At 37.7% G+C, this 20,914-nt stretch overlaps 1 protein-coding gene across 1 annotated transcript in view; it reads right to left on the bottom strand.

Annotated features, from left to right (window-relative positions):
• The window catches only part of CTTNBP2 (cortactin binding protein 2), a 170,514-nt gene that overhangs the window by 136,766 nt on the left and 12,834 nt on the right, over positions 1-20,914 (bottom strand). The window contains exon 2 of the mRNA XM_083366677.1: positions 13,714-13,821. Coding sequence (XP_083222803.1) covers positions 13,714-13,821 — 108 coding nt within the window. The remainder of the gene's footprint in view (positions 1-13,713; positions 13,822-20,914) is intronic.

Here is a 20,914-nt window from a genome sequence, read left to right as displayed (position 1 = left end):
TTAGTATTTTTGGCTTTCGGCAGGGAGCGGCTTAGTGATCGGCCATCTTTATGGCCGGTCTCTTCTTCCGGCCAAAGGAGATGATCCCGGATTCCAGCGAAGGGCTGCTGCCCTTCCGCGATCACAGGGAAGTCCTCTTGGTAATTGCCCCTCCAGGGCAATTTTTGACCTTTTTCAGGGTCCTCCAAACAAGAAAGAAACGGACAGCAGGAGACAGATTGTCCCTGAACGTCCGGAAGCGCCACATGCACAAACCGGAAGCCAAGACAAGTTATTTTCTTGACTCTTAGTAAAAAATAACTCAAACTGGTCTTAGTGCCCAAACACCTGTGCATACAACCCAAAGTTAAGAAAAGGAAAGGACAATAATTCCTGAAATCATGCCCAGTTCTTGATCAATGGCCTCATTATCCTTTAATATATGTCACTCTTTGCCTTTCATTTCCTATAAACCTGAGTCTGTATTTTATACTCAAATGGCAAATTCATTCTTTCAGCTGCATCCAGCCCATCCATATGCTGATATAGTATTGGCAAATATCAGCAGGCTTGGAAAAAAATTATCAAACTTGCAAAATAACAAAACCTCTTTAAGAAAGAAAAAAGAAAAGAGTTCAAAATAGCCTATGCAGACTGAATGTGCCCAGATGATAAAGAACACTGACCGTTAGAGATGGGATGAAAAATATTAGAACTAAGGAACAGAATGGAATGGAACATCCGTTAAATGATATGGCTAAATAAAACTTTGTTTATATTATATTTTGGTCTTTTTACTATGAGGAATCTATGAATTAATTTTCATTATTAACCACCCAGCTGTTTCAGGAATGGGAGGAGGGAAAGGAAGGGAAGGAAAGGGAAGGAAAAGAAACTGCTCTTGTTGAAAAACTATGTGATATACACCTGGAGCAAATGTACAAAGAGCCCTGCCAGAAAACAACAAGACTATTGAATTACTATCCAGTGTATTCCACTGCCTATCAGACTACACTTAACAATCATATGTTTCTTATTTAACAAACTGAAAGCACCTTAGGGTTTGGCATTCAGTAGTCAAATATTCTTAGCTATTCAGTTTTTATATTATTCATATTGAGAGGAGAAAATGTATATAACAACCTTAAAGCAATTTTTGAGCTACTTTGATATCATGTTTTCTTGAAAAGCAATTTAGAGCTGCACTACAGAGGGAACCAAAAATAAACTATGAGTAATGTACATGAATTCAGAAGACATTTACATATGGGTTTGACATTTCAGGAGCTGAATTGCAGACATTCTTTCAACCCACTGCCATTGCATCAATAAACCATACTTCTAAATGTGTTACAGTTGATGTGAACTAGGGTTCACCTTCCCCTCTTCCAATCCAGGAGATCATTAATCAGTGTCTTTCATGAGATACTGTATTATCACAACCTGTACTTCTTCATATCCAGAGAAATATATATCAGGAACGACTTACTGCAATAGTAAGCCTGCAGTGATGAATCCTTCCCTCCTATTACTCATAAGCATGTGCTGAAAACCTAGTCCCACACCCAGTGGCTGAGCTGCCTGAGAACCCTAAGAAGATAGCTGCTGGAACAGCAAAAGGAAAGGAGAAAAATCACATACAAGATTAAATACAGATCAAGGACTTATCCACAGATAACACTTTGGGAACTGTTAAATGAACTGGACTATGATGTTATGGAAAGAAAAATATATACTCCTTGATTACCCCTCCCCATAATGAATAAATTTTAAATATTTACCATATCACCACTCTATTCTCTCTAACATCAGTAGAACAACTTCCAATGCATCCAATGAGTTCAATAATTTGAAATCATTGACTGTAGGGCTGAAATGGTTGCAACATGGGTTTTCATTATATCAACTAGTTTATTTTTATTCCATGACTTAAAATAAAAAGTAAATACTTTTTTGAGACAAACACAACTCCTTGATAAATACATGTTTGTGCCCATGTAGTTTTCTTGGCAGCAAACCAAAATGCTTTGTCACTGCCCTCTTGTCAGATGACCCAGCAATCTCTGGTAGTCTCTACCCAATTCCCAAACTCTACTTAACCAATCTGGGGATGAGTCAAGTTTGCCTATTGCTGAGGCTAAGATATACTACACCCATTCTCAAATCCCAAGGGCAGAGTAAGTAATTTTTTTTATTTTGAAATATAGCAAATCATTTATACAATCTGAAGAGAAACCAGATGAGCACTGTGGAGCAACTTCATCCCAGATACAGAACTGTCATATATTTGATATTTTATTTATTTCTTTAAGTGTTTTCCGGTGAGACCAGTCTATCAGGACAACCTTTATTTATTAAATTACATTGATTATCCATCTTGTCCATGAAATGATGATAATGATGATGATAAAGCAGGAGTGGGCAACTATGGTAGGCAACTATTCTGGGAGTTGAAGAATTGTGGATTTCAACTCTCAGAATTCCTGAGCCAACCCTAACCCTAGCCCTAGATTAGGAATTCTGAGAGGTCATAAAGTTGCCATACTTGCCCATCCCTACCTTAAGGTAAGTAATGCATTCATCTGAATTCCGAAGATGTACAAGGAATTATGTGTGTAAAGAGTGTGGGGCCCACCTATGTCAAGAATAACTTGTTTTTACACAAAAAAGACTAACATTTCAAGCTACCTGCTGATGCTTTGCTCTGTTTCTCCCAACAGTTAACATGGCAAATGCTGCAAAATAGGCAAAAACCATAACTGCGGCAATAAAAAGTTTCAAGAATTATTCTAGGGAGATCTGCCTTTCCCTTATTCCTTAGTTTCATTTATGAGGTTAAAGCAATTTTATTACTTCCAAAGGATAATTGAATAAAAGAATATTTATGCACTTTATTGCTAAACTTTCAGTAGAATAGAATCCTCTACTGTGTTTTGAATAATAATTAATTTTGTAAATATTTTCTTTTTTTAAACTGGCAAGTGCTTGTGTAAGACAGTTTAGATTTTAAAATTGATATACTTTTTATAAGCAAAAAGTGAAGCCCCTAAAGTACTGTATCATATTGATTTCAGTGGGATTCTCAAGTTCCATTTGACTGTTGCCATTAGATTTCATCTTTGTTACTGCAAGATATAATTGCTCTATTTACCTCCAGGTAACACTAAAATTGGTTAGGCATAATTTGTGGATTCAGTGTTCTCTCAAATTTAATTTGACTTAAGAATTCCTCTTAGTATATTGTGTGAGACAGATAGCAATTATCTTGGAAAAAGAATATTCAATTATATGCATATAAACCCCTATATCTTGCTTGAATCACTTCCTCCATCTAATGTAGTAGCCTCTGTCAAAGGGCAGGTTCTAATTAGAAATGAGAAGAGAATGAAAGCAAAGTTCATGAGTAATTTTGGCTGCCCAAGAAGACAGATTAAATTGGAACAGGTGCCTTAAAAAGTCAGCTATAGAAAGCCTGACATTAATAATATGTACTTGGGGTACCATTCAGGGACTGGTTTCATGAAGTCAACACAAAATGCAGCCCAAGGAAGAAAAGGATACTCTGGCTTCATAAAAAAAATCCTAATTAATTAAATATGAGAATCATATATAATTTTTCAAATCAAAGATTAAAGCAGTATTTTGGGCTACTGAGCTGACTGTTTCTTGGCTTCCTGATCCAATGTATAATTCTGATTTCAATCACTAAAACTAATAATGTTCACTCACAGATAACACTGTAATATATTCAAGATATAATCTTTATACTCTGAAAGACAGTAAAAATAGACAGATTTTTCATTCTTGGTTTTATCTGACAAAAGATCTTATGTATGTTATATGCATCCCAAAATCAATGCATGGCTTGTCTTCTACAGCTCTGTCTGTTACTAAAACTCTCATTGTATTTGTTTATTTGTTAGTTTGTACCCCCAACGTAGCCCATATGATGCATTGGTCGCTCTGGTGAATGATCTCTGGAGGGCTCGGGACAGGGGACATTCCTCTGTCCTAGTCCTATTAGACTTCTCAGCGGCGTTCGATACCATCGACCATGGTATCTTGCTGCGGTGTCTCAGGGGATTGGGAGTGGGAGGCACAGTTTTGCAGTGGTTCTCCTCCTATCTCCTGGGACATTCGCAGTCGGTGTTGGCAGGGGAGCAGAGGTCGACCTCGAGGTCTCTCGTTTGTGGAGTTCCTCAGGGGTCGGTCCTCTCGCCTCTCCTGTTCAACATCTACATGAAACCGCTGGGTGAGATCATTCGTGGTTTTGGAGTTGGGTATCATCAGTATGCCGATGATACCCAGCTTTTTATTTCAACCCCAAACCACCCCAGTGATGCCCTCGACGTGATGTCCCGTTGCCTGGAGGCGGTTCGGGTCTGGATGGGGAGGAACAGACTTCAACTCAACCCCGACAAGACTGAGTGGCTGTGCATACCGGCATCCCGGGATATTCAGAATATTCCATCTCTTTCTATGGGGGGTGAACTATTACCCCCCGTAGATAGGGCTCGCAACTTGGGAGTCCTAGATTCACGGCTTACTTTGGAAGATCACATGGTGGCCGTGACTAGGGGGGCCTTCGCCCAGGTTCACCTGGTCCGCCAGTTGCAGCCCTATCTAGACTGGGATGCCCTATGTACGGTCACTCATGCTCTCGTGACCTCTCGCCTGGACTACTGCAACGCTCTCTACATGGGGCTGCCCTTGAGGACCACTCGGAGGCTCCAACTGGTACAGAATGCAGCTGCGAGAGTTGTGTTGGGAGTCTCCCGATACTCCCATGTTACACCTCTGCTCCGTGAGCTGCATTGGTTACCAGTTGTCTTCCGGGTGAGATTCAAGGTACTGGTAATGGTGTTTAAGGCCCTACATGGCATGGGTCCGGAGTACCTTAGGGAGCACCTGCTGCCGGCATCAACTTCCCTCCACCCTGTGCGCACCCACAGAGAGGGCCTCCTCAGGGTGCCACCGATCAGAGAATGTCGATTGGTGGCCCCCAGGGGGAGGTCCTTCTCTGTGGGCACCCCGGAGCTATAGAATCGGTTGCCGGTTGAGCTCCGGATGGCGCCCGACCTTCGCTCCTTCCGACGCGATCTGAAGACACACTTATTTGAACAAGCTGGCTTGGCCTGATGGGGGATGGGTTGGGTTTTTATTGTCATTTTTAATATATGTATTTACTGTTTTTAGCTTGGGCACATGTTTAATTCTTTTTAACTTTTGTATTTTTGTATTTTTATATGTCTGCCCTGTTCACCGCCCTGAGTCCTTCGGGAGAAGGGCGGTATATAAATGAAATTATTATTATTATTATTATTATTATTATTATTATTATTATTATTATTATTATTATTATTATTATTATTATTATTATTATTCTGCTACAATTTTTGAATCAAAGTACCTAAAATCTGGTAACCTAAACAATGTATGAAAAAATATAGGATCCATTGTTCCATCCAGCATTGGTATAAAAAGAAATATATGGTTAGCCTAACATTTAATATTCATTCTGGTCACATCAGGCTGCTCTACCCTCAAAGCATGATCCAACAGGTCACAGGATTGTCTAGGACTCAACATTCATTCTTCCTCTGTGTGTGCATGAATTAATTTATTGAAATATGCTTTGAAATGCTTCAGAAAAGAGCAAGTTCAAATTTAAAACAAAGCTATTCAAAAGAAGGAAGGGTATTTCTAAACTGTTCATTAAGAGATACTCAGTTTTTCAAACAACAGCAACAAAAATGGACATGAATGTTGATGGCCATTACAGCTACATTTCTTTGCATAATAATCTAGCACAAAGTTAGTCCTCTTTTCTATCCCATTCTAACTCTTTGTATGATCTCTAATGCAGACAGGACTTATATCCCCAAAGTAACACATGCCCTTTTCATTTACTAATGTGGGTAAATTTTGTAAAAATAGATTAAAGTTAAATTGAAATTTAAACTGAACGTCTGCATCTAAATAATTAGAGCACACATTTTATATGTAGACAGTCTCCAGTATAATCCCAGAATCTTCATACAGGAGTTGGAAAGACTAATAAAAGTATCAGTTCTAGATCAGGCTTGATATCCATGTCACGTAGCCAGTACTTTTATTCTAAAGCTATAATATCAAGGTCTTACAAGTCTGAATGCATTTCTCTATTCCCTCTCTTTATCTTCCTGAGAATTAGGAAAAAATTTGTCTGATATATTTACTCATCTCACATTCCTGCCCTGGATTCAATCTTCTTTGATCAGGCCGTTGTCTTGATAGTGGCTCTACTTCCTGTCCCTCGTAGCCTCGACACCAACCTCCTGCCTTGAAAGTCTAAAGCAGTTTTCCAAACTGTCAGGAGTGGACAATAAGCATCATCTCTTGCCAGAATGGCAGAACATACTGGCTGGCAAAGGTGAGAGCTATTAAGCAGACTGAACAATGTTCTACCTCGGTACTCTTAAATTTTGATAATGAAAGCCAGGGACTGAAATGCTTGCCCTGCTTAAAAGAACAGCTTAAAATAGAAACCCAGTTAGAGCAGTTTGTGATCTTGAAACGTTCATCTGCAATTGGTAAGAAATTACAACTGTACTAAACACAATGGACAGGATTACATCTTCCTAATTTGTTAATGGATGTACAGATAGTCCTCATTTAGAACTCCCTTGCTTAGCAACCATGCATAGATATGAAAACTTCTCACTTGTGCTTGCTAAATGAGGGCTAAGCAGCTCTTTGATGGCCTGTTTTGCAGTCTGCTTTTTAATCAGGATTTTCACTCCTTATCATCAGCACAGTAATGTTTATTTTGAAGTAGCTTTCATTCCTAGAAAAGAGCTACCAATGGAGCCAGCAATACCTTTAGAATGTCAACTGTTGGTGCAATATCCAGAGTTGACAGGACTGATGAATGATCATGAAACCGGGTGGCTACTGAAGAAGCAACTAAAACTGCTTCTACAGGTTCTGTGAGCTTTGGTTGTTCAGATAACATTTTATGACTAAGAGAGGGAAGGAGAAAAAAAGGAAGCATCTCCTTTATTAATAGCAAGAAAGAAAACTTGAGTGCTGTGTTGGAGGTCAAAGCTTCTTCCTATTCCTTAGTAATCCTGTGCTTGAATAACATGTGTGGGGTGTGTAATAAAGAGGAATACTTTTTATCTTGAAAAATGACTTATATGGAAATCTTTTCCCAGATCTGACCTAGAGTTTAGGTTGCCATGTGACACTTAGTTACAGATCCATCTCTTGTTTCAAAAAGTTCAATAGAGGAATCTGACATATTATTTTAGCAATCTACATGGGAAGCATCTCATTTCCACTTACGAAATAAACTGAACCAAGGTCAGTAAATTCAAGTATCTATTAAGTTATAGGACACTCAAGTGAGAATGTTCAGCTCTAGAAATCAAATCACAAGTTTTGAAGTAATTTCCCTAGCTGTCTGCCCGAGCTGCTTTAAAATGCAGTGATATTCTGAGCAAATTATCCAGAGCTTATTACTTAATTTGAATTTTGGTAATTTGTTGTGTATACAAATTGTGATTTTTAATAACAAAGACATCATTTTTAAAAACAACCAAAGCAAATATAATTGCAGATTAATGCCATTTGCTGTGAGAAAAATATAAACTTAACCAAAAGGACAAATGTCTTAGTTGATTTTGGTAATTACCCTCCATAAGTACAATAGGTCTACACCCCTGACATCTGGGCTATTTTATTAAATTTATGTTAAAATGTGCCAAATGGCATTCACACAGACATACAGATATTTATTTATGGCCATTACTTTTCTATACCTATGCCTGAAACTGGCAATGCTTTTACTCTATGCTTGACAATTAAATGTGTCCACCAAGAAAAGTATGTTATTATTTGCAGTAACGTCCATGTGACAAACTCATAACATCTAGCCTTTGTGATTCCCCAAGTCTGGGAATCCAACATAGGAATTATAGACACCTATTTGCCTCTATGAATGTCCCTTTCCATGGCTTTCTAGTCCACCTGATTTTTTTTAAAGACTTTTCTTGGGAGGATAGAATGCTACAAATGCTACTTGTATTACCAAGAATACCTTTGATTTCTTATAATCCCCCAAATAAAAACGTAACCCAATGTGCTCCTTCAAAATTTGCCTGCTATCTTTAAAAAAGTGGTGAAGACAATAAACTAGAGGTCCAGATTTATTGTGGGGAAAGTCTCAGAGTACTGGAGGACAAAGGAAGAATTCTGCCTGTGCTGTGCATCTCTCATTATGTGTAGTTTTTTTTTTTAAATGCAATGTTCAAAGTGCTCCATAATTTTTTTATTATTGGCATAAAATAGGATAGTATGTTTTGTTTATATTTTATGTATTGTAGGTTGGTATGTAGGTATGTTTTGCCAGGCTGTTTTTTTTTCTATTGGTGTAAGGTGTTAATATTGTCACATATTTCTGTGCTTTCATGGCTAGGTATACTGCTTGACTTTGGATGAGAAAGCCTATGTTTGGTATTCAGTTATAGGGCTCCCTTCTCAGCAGAAATCTGGGGTTCATCATAAGATTCATAGAATCCAAGTTCCATTATAGGTCTGCCTTGAGCAAATTCGGAAACAAATTAATTTTCTTTAACCTCAAGGGGTTAACTGACAAATGGAGCAAAGAAGGGGGTATATTTTGTCACTGGTATTTTGTCGTTTGTGTGCATAATGTATAATGTCCACCATAAGAGTTTCATGGGAACAGGAATTTTTTCTTTCCATGGCAGCCATGTTGTGAAAGCCTCTCTCCAAATTCCAGTACTGTTCATCACTACAAAAATGTTGAGGATCCTATTTAACTGATAACTGATATAGTAGCTGCAGGGGAGGAGAGGGAAACACAACCCTGAAGAGAGAGAAGGAAAGCTATGTTTTGCTAAACAATATTCTGGCATAATATGCAATTAGGGTCATTGGCTTCCATGTATTGTTATGTTGATTCAGCAAAATTTACATCTAAAACTTGGCAGGATTTATTGGCCAAGCAAGGTGTGTTGTAATACACATACACACACACACACACAAACACGCAATAAATCTCTAATAATTAAAACAGTCCAATGTAGTACAATAAAACAACATTCTCAAATGAATAATGCAGAGTCAGCAAACATTAGGCTTTCATGGGAAATCAAAAGCATTCTAAATCATTATGTGTTCACCTGCCTTCTGAAAAAAAGGGGCCAGCATTAATAAGCCTAAGGGAATTCTGAATAATTGGGAACAACTATCATGAAATGATTATTCCTGACTAGGAGGAACAGATAAATTATTTAACAACATTTTAAAAACAAATATTTTTCTTAATTTTTTTATGCCATCATGTTGGTTCACATGGTGTAGTAAGATGGAGGGTTTGTTGTCACTGTGTGTTGGGGGGTGGGAGCACAAAGGGAGGCTCAGCTAATCTCAATGTATAAATAGTTGTAATTTGACAATAAAGATTCATTCAAATAGAGACATTGCAAAAAAATACATTCAGGACAGCTGCAAACAAAAATGACACATATATGGGAAAACAGCATCTAAAAAGATATAATAAATTGTTCATCAAAACACTTATAAATATGTATTTAACAACTATATATTTAACCCAATAACATGGATTAAACAGGGAAAAACACTTCCAAAAATCCAATGGAAAATAAAGAACAAAACAATTCTTCCTGACCCAAATAGGAATACTCAAAATCCATTTTTATTCTTTACAGTTTAGTTTCTTCCAAAGCCTTCAAAGATACTGGCTCTAGCCCAAGCATACTGTACATAATATTTTTATACAACATAAAGGACATTGCTATTTATTTCAAAAACTAAATCAGTACATTTAAAAATAAGTGCTAGATTCCTAAAGAGAAATCATTCCAATATTTAACTGCCTGCGTTCTAATTTTACTATATTTAATTAACAGTGTTTTTCATATACATAATTGTTTCTCAAGGACCACATTATTTAATCGCATCAACAAATGCAGTCTCAGTAAGGAGGAAGACATTAGGGAGGAAAAATGAATGGATTTTAAAGCAACTTGGTTCTCTGGAGAAAAAAGAAAAAACAGTGTATTTTTGAGATTATTTCCCAGTTTACAAATCACAATTTGCACATAACCAATAAAGTTGAAGACTTTAGCATTTTTACTTTACTATTAATATTAGAAGTTTTGGAGTTTGCCTATGCTGCAGTCAATAAAATTAAAATCAATTATCCCAGAAAAAAGTTCTATAATTGTCTCTGTGGATTATGCATTTTATTTCAGGATTAGGGTCAAAGTATTTTGAAAACTCCTTGCAATTTGATCTTGATATTAGATTCTGTTTTATATCAAAAGACAGCCTCTGAATATAGAGTAAATAGACTTGGTAACAATATCTTAAGTTATTATTTAAGAAAGGCCACATGACAAAAAAAGAAAATTGCTGTATATTCTTGTATTCGTATCATCACCAAGCAGTGCACTGGTGGTCTTAAAATATTTCTTCTTGTCTAATCATACAAGATAAAAAGATAATGCAAACTAGTTTATAAAGCATGGAATGTATTATCTACAGAAGACCATGTACAATGTATATATAATGCATCTTACACAGTATATCCAATATTATTTCCTTTTACTTATTCTCAGGTTATTATACATATGCTGCTTCATTAGAGAAACATCACCATTTATAGCCCACAGTGTGTGGAATATATTAATCTTCAAGTCTGACACACAACAGCATTTAAAGCTAAGGATTTTCTGACAAGTTGTTTGTGTTTTATAGGTTTTCAGTGTCAGTCACAAACCATTTTAGAGGGTTCTGTATTTTTAAATGCTAATATTTTCAGTTGATAGTATTAATATTTCTATTAATTTTAGCAAGCAGAGGAAGATTTGGAAACACTCTTTCATTTACACAAGAATGTTATAATACAGTATGGTTATGCATCTTCATGTGCATCTACATAAGCAATGCAATACTTCCTAAGTCAGGGCTTTTCAACCTTTTCACCCATTGTGCCACTTTTAGGAAATGGCAACATCTCAGTACCACCAGTCGCCCAGCAAGGTGTCAAAAACTGGATGACAAAAAAAAGGAAAAAAGTGATGAAGTACAGGTAGTCCTCGACTTACAACAGTTCGCTTAGTGACTGTTCAAAGTTACAATTGCACTGAAAAAAGTGCCCCCCAAGCCACAGCCGAGCAAGACACCTGCCTGCCCGCCCGGCGGCGCTCTTCCTCCTGTCCGAGGTTTTCATTGTTGTGAGCATTTCTGTTGAGGGTGGGGTGGGGGGTGTTTGGTTTTTATTCCCCCCCACCTCTGCTGGGTGGTTGCAGCAGGTTTTGGTCACTTCACATGACCCTGGGACACTGTGACTGTCATAAATATGAATCGGTTGCCAAGCATCTGAATGTAAATCAAAGACCCTGGAGATGCTGCAACATTCCAGCTGATCGGCACTTCTTCTGGGCTCAGAAGAGCCAAGATCAGCGTCGAGCACCAGCTGGATCCTGGCACTGATCCTGGTGCTTCCGCTGAGCCCCGACAGCCCTGCAGCTCCAGTCGTCTCTCACTCAGGCTTGTGCGGTGCTGCCACCAGTTCAGCTCATTCCCCTCCCCCGCTACCACTTTCCTAGGATGGTCGTGTATCACCTGCCAGGTGCCAATGTACCACAGGTGGTACCCGTACCACTGGTTGAAAAGCCCTGTCCTAAGTAATAGCATTGCTTGAATATTGTTTTTAATGCAAATAAGAACGTACACCTCTGTTTGGGCCATTAATTGATGACTGTGGTTAAAATTGAATGGCACACTCTAAATTGGATCAAGCTAAGAGAACAATGCTAATATTTTTTGCCACCTGAAGAATTGTAAAAAAAAAGAAATTTGAAGTGAAAATGCAACAATCTTATTTAAACTGGGATGTCAAAATAAAGCTAGTTAGTTGATGACTTAATTATTCAAAGAAAAAAAAAGAATATTCACTTTATATTCACATTTATAAACCACAAATAACTAGTCAAATGACTTAATCCAATCCAAAGATAATGTGTAGAGAGTTCCACAGGTCTTTTTTCCCCATAGCAGTGCTGTGTGTGTGTGTGTGTGTGTGTGTGTGTGTGTGTGTGAGAGAGAGAGAGAGAGAGAGAGAGAGAGAGAGAGAGAGAGAGAGAGAGAGAGAGAGAGAGAGAGAGAGATGGACATGATATGCTTTGGATAGAGAAATTCAAGACATGCATGGACTTATATTGTAAGATCTATGCATGGCTTCAATTTCTCTATCCAAATTCTACTAGATGATATGAAGTATTAAGCATATGAAACAGCAAGTCAAATCAGATGTAGCAAAGTAGCATCTTTACAGATAGCAGTATTTCAGAATTTTAAGCTGAAGGTTTTCTTGTTCCATCTAAAGCCAACAGTTATTAAATGTAGGATTCTGGCATGCCTCCATCTCTCCCTTTTACAGCAAACCTGGACCTTGCACTCATTGATTAGGAAGAGCGGAGAGAGCTAGATTTATGAAGGCATGCATATACCCATGTACCCATTACTAGCAACAGGAATGATATAACTTGTGGCTACTCATTATAGAACACATGAGGTTCTATCAGGCATCTTGTGGATTCTGTAATATATAGCTGGTATAGCCTAAATAATCAAGTTGCATTAGAAGTTTTTGCCAACCTGAACCCCTCCAGGAGCTAGACTACAAATTCCAGAATTCTTAGTAAGCTGTTAGACATGCTACTGGCAATTATAGAAACTGCAGGCAACTTAATTACCAAGTAACCTGGTTCCCAGTTTCTTTCTGGGTGCAATACAACCTTGCATAGTATGGATCAAGGCAATTTGCAGGACTACTTCTTCCTGAGGGTATCTTCTCATTCTGTCAGGTCAGACAGGATGGGCACACACCAGATCCTTTCTCTTAAGCTTAAGGAGTCCTAGTGGACAGTCACTTAAATATGAGCCACCAGTGTGCTGCAGCTAACAAAAAAGCCAACACAGGCTGCATTATTAGGGATAATCAAGATTACATGAAGTATTAATACCACTTGATAATGCCTTGGTAAGACCATACTTGGAATATTTTATCCGGTTTTGGTCACCACAATATAAAAATATGTTGAGACTCTAGAAAAAGTGCAGAGAAGAGCAACAAAGATGATTAGAGGATTGGAAGCTAGAACATATGAAGAAGAATTGCAGGAATTGTATATGTTTAGTTTAACGAAAAGAAGGACTAGACGTGGCATGATAGCAGTGTTCCAATATCTAACGGGATGTCACAAAGAAGAGGGGGTAAACCTATTTTCTAAAGCACAAGAAGACAAGACAAGAAGCAATGGATAGAAACTAATCAAGGAGAGAAGCAACCTAAAACTAAGGAGAAATTTCCTGACAGTGAGAACAAGTGAAACGACTTGCCTCTAGAAGTTGTGGGTGCTCCAACACTTGACCATAGTAAAACCTTCCCAGTATTTTTGTATTAATTATCAGTGTATTGTTTAATTAAACATTGCAGGACAATCTTTTGAAAGATCTTGCCCCAACAATATTCCTACAGACCTGGAGCCTAAACAGAGATTCCAGAGTTCATCAAGTACCATCCTTTCTGATACTGAAATTTAATTATTCATCTATAGTTGTTAGAATCATTACTACATCTGAGCAATACTTTTAATTCTAGATTGAAAAATGTTTCTGTAATAAACAGTGACATACCCTCAAAGCTTCAATCACAAGATCTTGTGCTTCCAACTCTCCTTCTAAAATACTCAGAAGCATCCTCAATTCTGATTTGCTGAGACTGTCCACATCGAATTCTCTTTTCTGTAAAATAAAAGTAAATAAATGAGGTTCTGTGAAGGTGTTCCATCTAATGAAGTAGTAAAATAAAATTATTCCTGCAACAAGGTTCATTTATAAGTAAGGAAGAAAAAACAAATGTTTTCCTCTAAAGTCAAGCATATGCACTTCAGCAAGCAAGAAACTGAATAATCCCAAAATGATCAAGAAACTGCAATGATTCACCAGGGATTCAGCTCAACTTAAATAATATTTTACTTTTTCCTTCTTTATCCACCAATAATTGTGGCTACATAAATGCTGATGTATTTGAGAATGTCATATATTATGATGGGTTTGCTTTGACAGCTATCCACTCCACAGTGGAAGGCATGGATTGATTCATGTCTTACTTCTAGCTTTTAATGCTCCTAGAAACAGCAAGTAATCCCACTGCAATAAACAACAATAAAACTGTCAGTAAATACAGGAGCTAATCTCTACTCATCTTCCATGTAGCAGAGTCTAGGGCATATTTATAATTCAAGTCACCCTGTTTCTAAAAACAAGGTAAGCAGTTTTAGGTTCCCTGGCTACATAAAGATCTCAAAACCCTTAAATGATAATGGCCAAATATTATCAATTTATAATTGATTATCAATTATCAATTTATTTACTATGATAATAGAAGAAAAATATTACACATATTACTATAATGTCATACTAATAAAATATAAATTAAATTAATTCATGTTTATATTTCTTTTGGTCTCACCCACCATTTTGGAGCATGCAGTCCACAGCATACTGCTATGAAGCTAAACAGAACTGTTGGGCATGGGTAATGTTGCATCCCGCTATTCTAAAAATATTCTAAAGTAATAGATTTGTGTATACTCCCATGGTGTTTTTCTACATATTAAAGAAAATGCCATGTTGGGAAAACACAGCAAGTATTGTGGCCATGAGGGATGCAGTGGCTCAGTGGGTTAGGATGCTGAGCTTGTCGATCAGAAGGTCGGCAGTTTGGCGGGTCGAATCCCGAGTGCCGCATAACAGAGTGAGCGCCTGTTACTCGTCCCAGCTTCTGCCCACCTAGCAGTTCGAAAGCACGTAAAAATGCAAGTAGAAAAATAGGGACCACTACGGTGGGAAGGTAACAGCGTTCCGTGCGCCTTTGGCGTCTAGTCATGCCGGCCACATGACCACGGAGACGTCCTCGGACAAGCGCTGGCTCTTCGGCTTTGAAACGGAGATGAGCACCGGCCCCTAGAGTCAGAAACGACTAGCACGCATGTGCGGGGGAACCTTTACCTTTACCTATTGTGGCCATACATTTTGTTTGGTCATCGAAGACAGACATGATTTCAACTCTTTTAAAATCTCTATGCTAAATGGTTGGACCTTTTACTACAGACTTTCCGTACTGCAGTTACTGACTTTGGCTGCCAGCAAGAAGGCATCCTGGCTGGTACTTTATGTTTTTTATAGTCCCCAAAAGTGCCTTTTTTGGAAATATTTATTTAAATATGTAATGTCACCATTCTAATTATACAGGGACTCAAGACAGGTCTTAACCTTATTTGTTGAATTTTTTGAATCAGTGATTGGGGAAATAAAACAAAGCAAAAAAGAAATCTTGTTCATCAACCTTTTGCTTTGGCTGTAAGGCTATAGATATGGTGGTGCATTTTTACATTAGCAAATATAGTCAGAATTCTTGTCCGATTAAGACTTTATTTTCAAGATGAAATATAAGATTTGTAACTGCTAGATTATTCTATTTGCATGTTCAAATAAGCATAAACTTATAACTTGCAACAAAGTCAATCCGGTTCCATGACACTGAATGTATTTTTATTTTCTCACTAAGTATATTTGTATTTCAGTATTTTGAAGTAGAATTGTTTAAATCTCATATTCATATCAATTCATTTCTTGGTTGTTACTTGTTCACATTAGGACCCAAACACCATATACAATAAAGATTACATTTTATCAATTTGATTTCATCCCAATACTTCAAACTTAAACTGTCCACATCTGCACTGTTGCTCACTATCACTGAGTTATTTTCAGTTTATTGATTAAATTCTCTTTTGCTTTTTTATCAGCTTTCCACCAAGGACGAAAAGATAGAGATGATTTATGGTAAATATATGGAGCAAACTTTATAGTTAGCCAGAGACTGAAAGGCTGTAAAATTTTGGAAGTTCACATTTTAAAGCTACCTAAAAGCATATTTGTCAAAAACATCCTTTGAGCAGTCCTTTATGTATCAAATTTGCCTTTGCCTAACTTTTGGGGGATGTGGGTGAGTCTGAATAATATTAAGAGTATTTTTAACAGATTCTGACCTATCTCACTTATGCAACTCTGAGTGATTTATGCAGTTAAAAAAATCACCACACAAACACATACATATGACCCAGTCAAATCCTCTTACTAATAGTTTTGGCAGCACACTATTACCATAACTGGATCAAACATCAATTTCTGAAATTACTGGATTACTATCTACTTTTTCTAGAAAGTACCTGCATCCCACAAATTTCTGCTTTACAAAGGTCTGGTAAGATTTCCTGGCATCATTAGCCCTGTCCCAGCTGATCATGCTGGAAGTGTGAGAGCAGAGACTGGAAGAAAGCTAACAATTTCCAGGGTAAAGATGATTATGTAAAAATATCAAAACCATCCAAGATTATTATCTGATCCATTCAATATTTGTGAATTTAGGAAGAGTAGGAGAAGTAAACCCAGTATTTAATAAATTGAAGGGGAGGGGTGTAACATGTTTGTCTCTAACATCTTTGCACTGTAATGAGCCATTAGCTTAGAAGTGTGATTCCTATGTAAAAGAAAGATTGTTTAGTTGTGTGGGAGTTGGTGTTGAAAGAATTGAAAACAGATCCTTAAAAATATATAGTGTTTCAGAAAAAATGGACTGTACAAATTTTCTAAAATTCTGGAAGGAAAATAAAGGCATTCACATTATTTGCATATTTTAAAATATTCATTTCAAAAAGTACATTTCTAAATACACTTTGATCTTTTAACTTCTACAGTTGCAAGAAAAAATATGTGAACCCTTTGGGATTACGTGGAGTTTTGCATGAATTGGCCATAAAATGCGCTCTAAACGTCATGTAAGTCACAACAATAGAAAAACACAGTCTGCTTAAAATAATACTACACAAACATTAGCTGTTGTCATGTTTTAATTGAACAGAAGATGGAAACATTCACAGTGCAGGGTGGAAAAAGTATGTGAACCCCTAGCCTAATGACTTCTCCAGGAGCTAATTGGAACCAGGAGTGAGCCAACCTTGACTCCAATCAGTGTAATGATATTGGATGTGTTGCTGACAGCTGTCCTGCCCTTTAATAACACACACCTGTTTTGGGTTTACTGGTCTCAAGAAGCACTGTCTGATGTGAACCATGCCTCGCAGAAAAGAGCTCTCAGAAGACCCACAATCAAGAATTGTTGACTTGCATGAAGCTGGAAAGGGTTACAAAAGTATCTCCAAAAGCCTTGATGTTCACGTGTCCACGGTAAGACAGACTGTCTAGAAATGGAGAAAGTTTAGCACTGTTGCTACTCTCCCTAGGCATGGTCGTCCTGTAAAAATGACTGCAAGAGCACAGCGCATAATGCTTAATGAGGTAAAGAAGAATCCTAGAGTGTCAGCTAAAGACCTACAGAAATTTCTGGCACATGCTAACATTTTTGTTGACACATCTACAATAAGGAAAACATTAAACAAGAATGGAGTACATGGGAGGACACCACGGAGGAAGCCATTGCTGTCCAAAAAAAATATTGCAGCACATTTGAAGTTTGCAAAAGAGCACCTGGATGTTCCACAGCACTACTGGCAAAATATACTGTGGACAGATGAAACCAAAATTGAGTTGTTTGGGAAAAACACACAACACTATGTGTGGAGAAAAAAAGGCACAGCACACCAACATCAAAACCTCATCCCCACTGTAAAACATGGCAAAGGGAGCATCATGGTTTGGGGCTGCTTTGCTGCCTCAGGGCCTGGACGGATTGTTGTCATTGATGGGAAAATGAATTCCAGAGTTTATCAGGACATTTTGCAGGAAAACGTACGACCATCTGTCCGCCAACTGAAGCTCCGCAGAGGATGGGTGATGCAACAGGACAATGACCCAAAGCATACAAGTAATTCAACAAAACAATGGCTTCAACAGAACAGAATACACCTTCTGGAGTGGCCCAGTCAGAGTCCTGACCTCAACCCGATTGAAATGCTGTGGCATGACCTTAAGAGAGCGATTCACACCAGACATCCCAAGAATATTGCTACACTGAAACAGTTTTGTGAAGAGGAGTGGTCCAAAATTACTCCAGATCGTTGTGTAGGTCTGATCTGCAACTACAGGAAACGTTTGGTTGAGGTTATTGCTGCCAAAGGAGGGTCAGCCAGTTATTAAATCCAAAGGTTCACATACTTTTTCCACCCTGCACTGTGAATGTTTCCATCTTATGTTCAATTAAAACATGACAACAGCTGTTTGTGTAGTATTATTTTAAGCAGACTGTTTTTCTATTGTTGTGACTTACATGACGTTCAGAGCACATTTTATGGCCAATTCATGCAAAACTCCACATAATCCCAAAGGGTTCACATACTTTTTCTTGCAACTGTATTTTCACCAGAACTGCTATGAAATTGAACATTTTAACTCGATTGAAACATTTACCAAATAGAAAAGTTGATGAATAATTTAAAGCTGATTTGCACATTAGCCCTAGAAATGTAGATCAAATTATTTCATAATTTTCAAAAATAAAATTTCACAAGCTTTTTTATTTCAAGGACTCAAGTTAATGTTTAGAAACCTAAATGTACTTACTCAGGAGTAAATTTTGTTGAATGCAGTGGAACTGACTTCTGAATAAACCTACCCAGAATTTTACTGCATTAGCAATTCAAATGATCAGACTTGTAATCCACAACATCCACAACTGGTTGCCTTATTGAGGGCCACGACAGCTGCATCAATACACAGGTTCTCTGGCCTCTTTGCAGGGACATGCATTTTCTCTTCTTGTCTTTCAGCACACCTTATTTTTATTTTTTTGCTCTTCCTGTTAGTGTCATGGTTCCAGTAGATGAGACCAATTAAAAGAACTTCAAGGCAAGGGTGTCTTCCTTAAAGAACACTTTTATTTGGCTACAAAATAACAACACATACTGGTGAACCCAAGACTAAATTCCCCTCCCCTTGGTTACAAAAATACAAGTTGCAATTCCCACCCCAAATTAGTTCTCATAAATCACATTCATCAATTGTTTGAAAATGCGGGAACTCCTCCCAGCTCTCCAGCCCGCCAAAATGTTATCAACGACTTTGGTTCCCATACATGTGAAATGTTTTGGCTAACTGAAAACTACACCCTCCTCCTTCTTCTAACTAAATAAGTAGCAATAAAGACAAAATGAAAATGGCTTCAGTTCGGTTTGTCACAGCATTGACATTTGGCTCCCCTTAAAAGAAAGGAGAAATGCTGCAAATCAAACAAGAATAACAGTTAAGAATCCCCTCTTGGTTTACTTGGATGTTTATCATAGAATTTGCGTATCAATCTGTCAGCTTTCACATCAGTACTTTTCACCCAGGTGGCTTCTGACAACAGATATCCCTTCCACTGCACTAAATATTGCAATTTTCCCTTGTATAATCTAGCATCAAGGATAAGCTTTTTATTTTATTTTATTTTATTTTTTATTTATTTTATTATGGGAGTTATATGCCGCCCTATCTCCCAGAGGACTCAGGGCGGCTAACAACAATAAAAACCAACAGCTTTATGAAGCTTTACTTCATAATGAGTCTCTCCACCCACCACAAGTGCTTATTTAGGAGGGGGTCTCAGAATTGATTTTCTGAAAGGTTTTAACAGACTGCAGTGGAACACTGGATGGATCTTTCCTAAAAGATGAGGGAGTTTTAATTCCACAGTGACTGGGTTTATGATTCGCACTATAGGAAATGGTCCTAAATACTTTGGTCCTAATTTTTTGCCAAGTAATTTTTGTCATAGATACTTTATAGAAAGATAAACCTTTTCTCCCACATGGAAAGGTTTCTGATGTGCTCTTTTCTTATCAGCTTGCTTTTTGTAAAACTCTTGAGGCTTTTGTTAAAGCTTTTTTTGTATTATCCCACACACCCGTCCAGGCAGACACCCACTGATCTAATGTCTGAGAGTAGGGGGGTCCTGGGGTTATTCAGGCATTGGAATAAAATTCCTTCCAGTAGCTATCTTGAATGGCGTAATTTGTCTGTTGGTAATCAACGTAGCACCTAAGATACTGCTCCACCATTGTGTTCGCTTTTCAGATGCTCCATTCGTAGAGGGATGAAAAGCCGATGACAGTCCTTGTGTGAAACCAATCAGTTTGAGGAAATCCCTCCAGAATCTGGCCGTAAATTGAACCCCTCCCCATCAGAAATTATTCATTTTGGTGCACCATGCAACCAGTAGATATGTTTAAGAAACAATTTGGCTATAAAGTGAGCTTGCTTTGAAAAAAGGTCAATCACAGTCCATATTACCATATTCCCTCTACTCTCCGGTAATTCAACAACAAAATCCATAGCGATATCTTCCCACGGCTGAGAAGGGCCTGCAACAGGCTGCAATAGTCTAGGAGAATTTCTTGGAATCCTTTTCAGAGACTGCACAGACTGCACAACTTTTTACATAATTCTCCATATCATTTTTTTAAATCTTGGCCACCAAAATTGCCTCTGAATTAAATATAGTGTCTTTAAATAACCAAAGTGACCAGCTTGCTTAACATCATGCCTGTGTTGGAGTGCTTGGAGCCTGAGCAATTCCGGCAAATACAATTTCCCCCCTTTCCAAGCCAATCCATCCCTATGTGTCAGGATGGTTCGATTTTCCTTGAACCATCGGTCATTTTTTAGTTCTTGTTTTAATTTATCTGTTAATGAATCATTTGGATTAGATGACCTCATGTGTTGTCATCTTCTGGGGTTTATTTGAGAAATAACTTGTGATGCTGGCATGATAGGGTTTATAATTTGTTTGTGTTGGCTTTTATATTGAGGTAACCTAGAGAGGGCATCAGCTAAT

This window comes from Vipera ursinii (assembly GCF_947247035.1).
Source record: "Vipera ursinii genome assembly, chromosome: 6".
Taxonomy (NCBI): Eukaryota; Metazoa; Chordata; class Lepidosauria; order Squamata; family Viperidae; genus Vipera; species Vipera ursinii.
The sequence above is the reverse complement of the archived record's forward strand: the minus strand, read 5'-3'. Positions and strand labels throughout refer to the sequence as shown.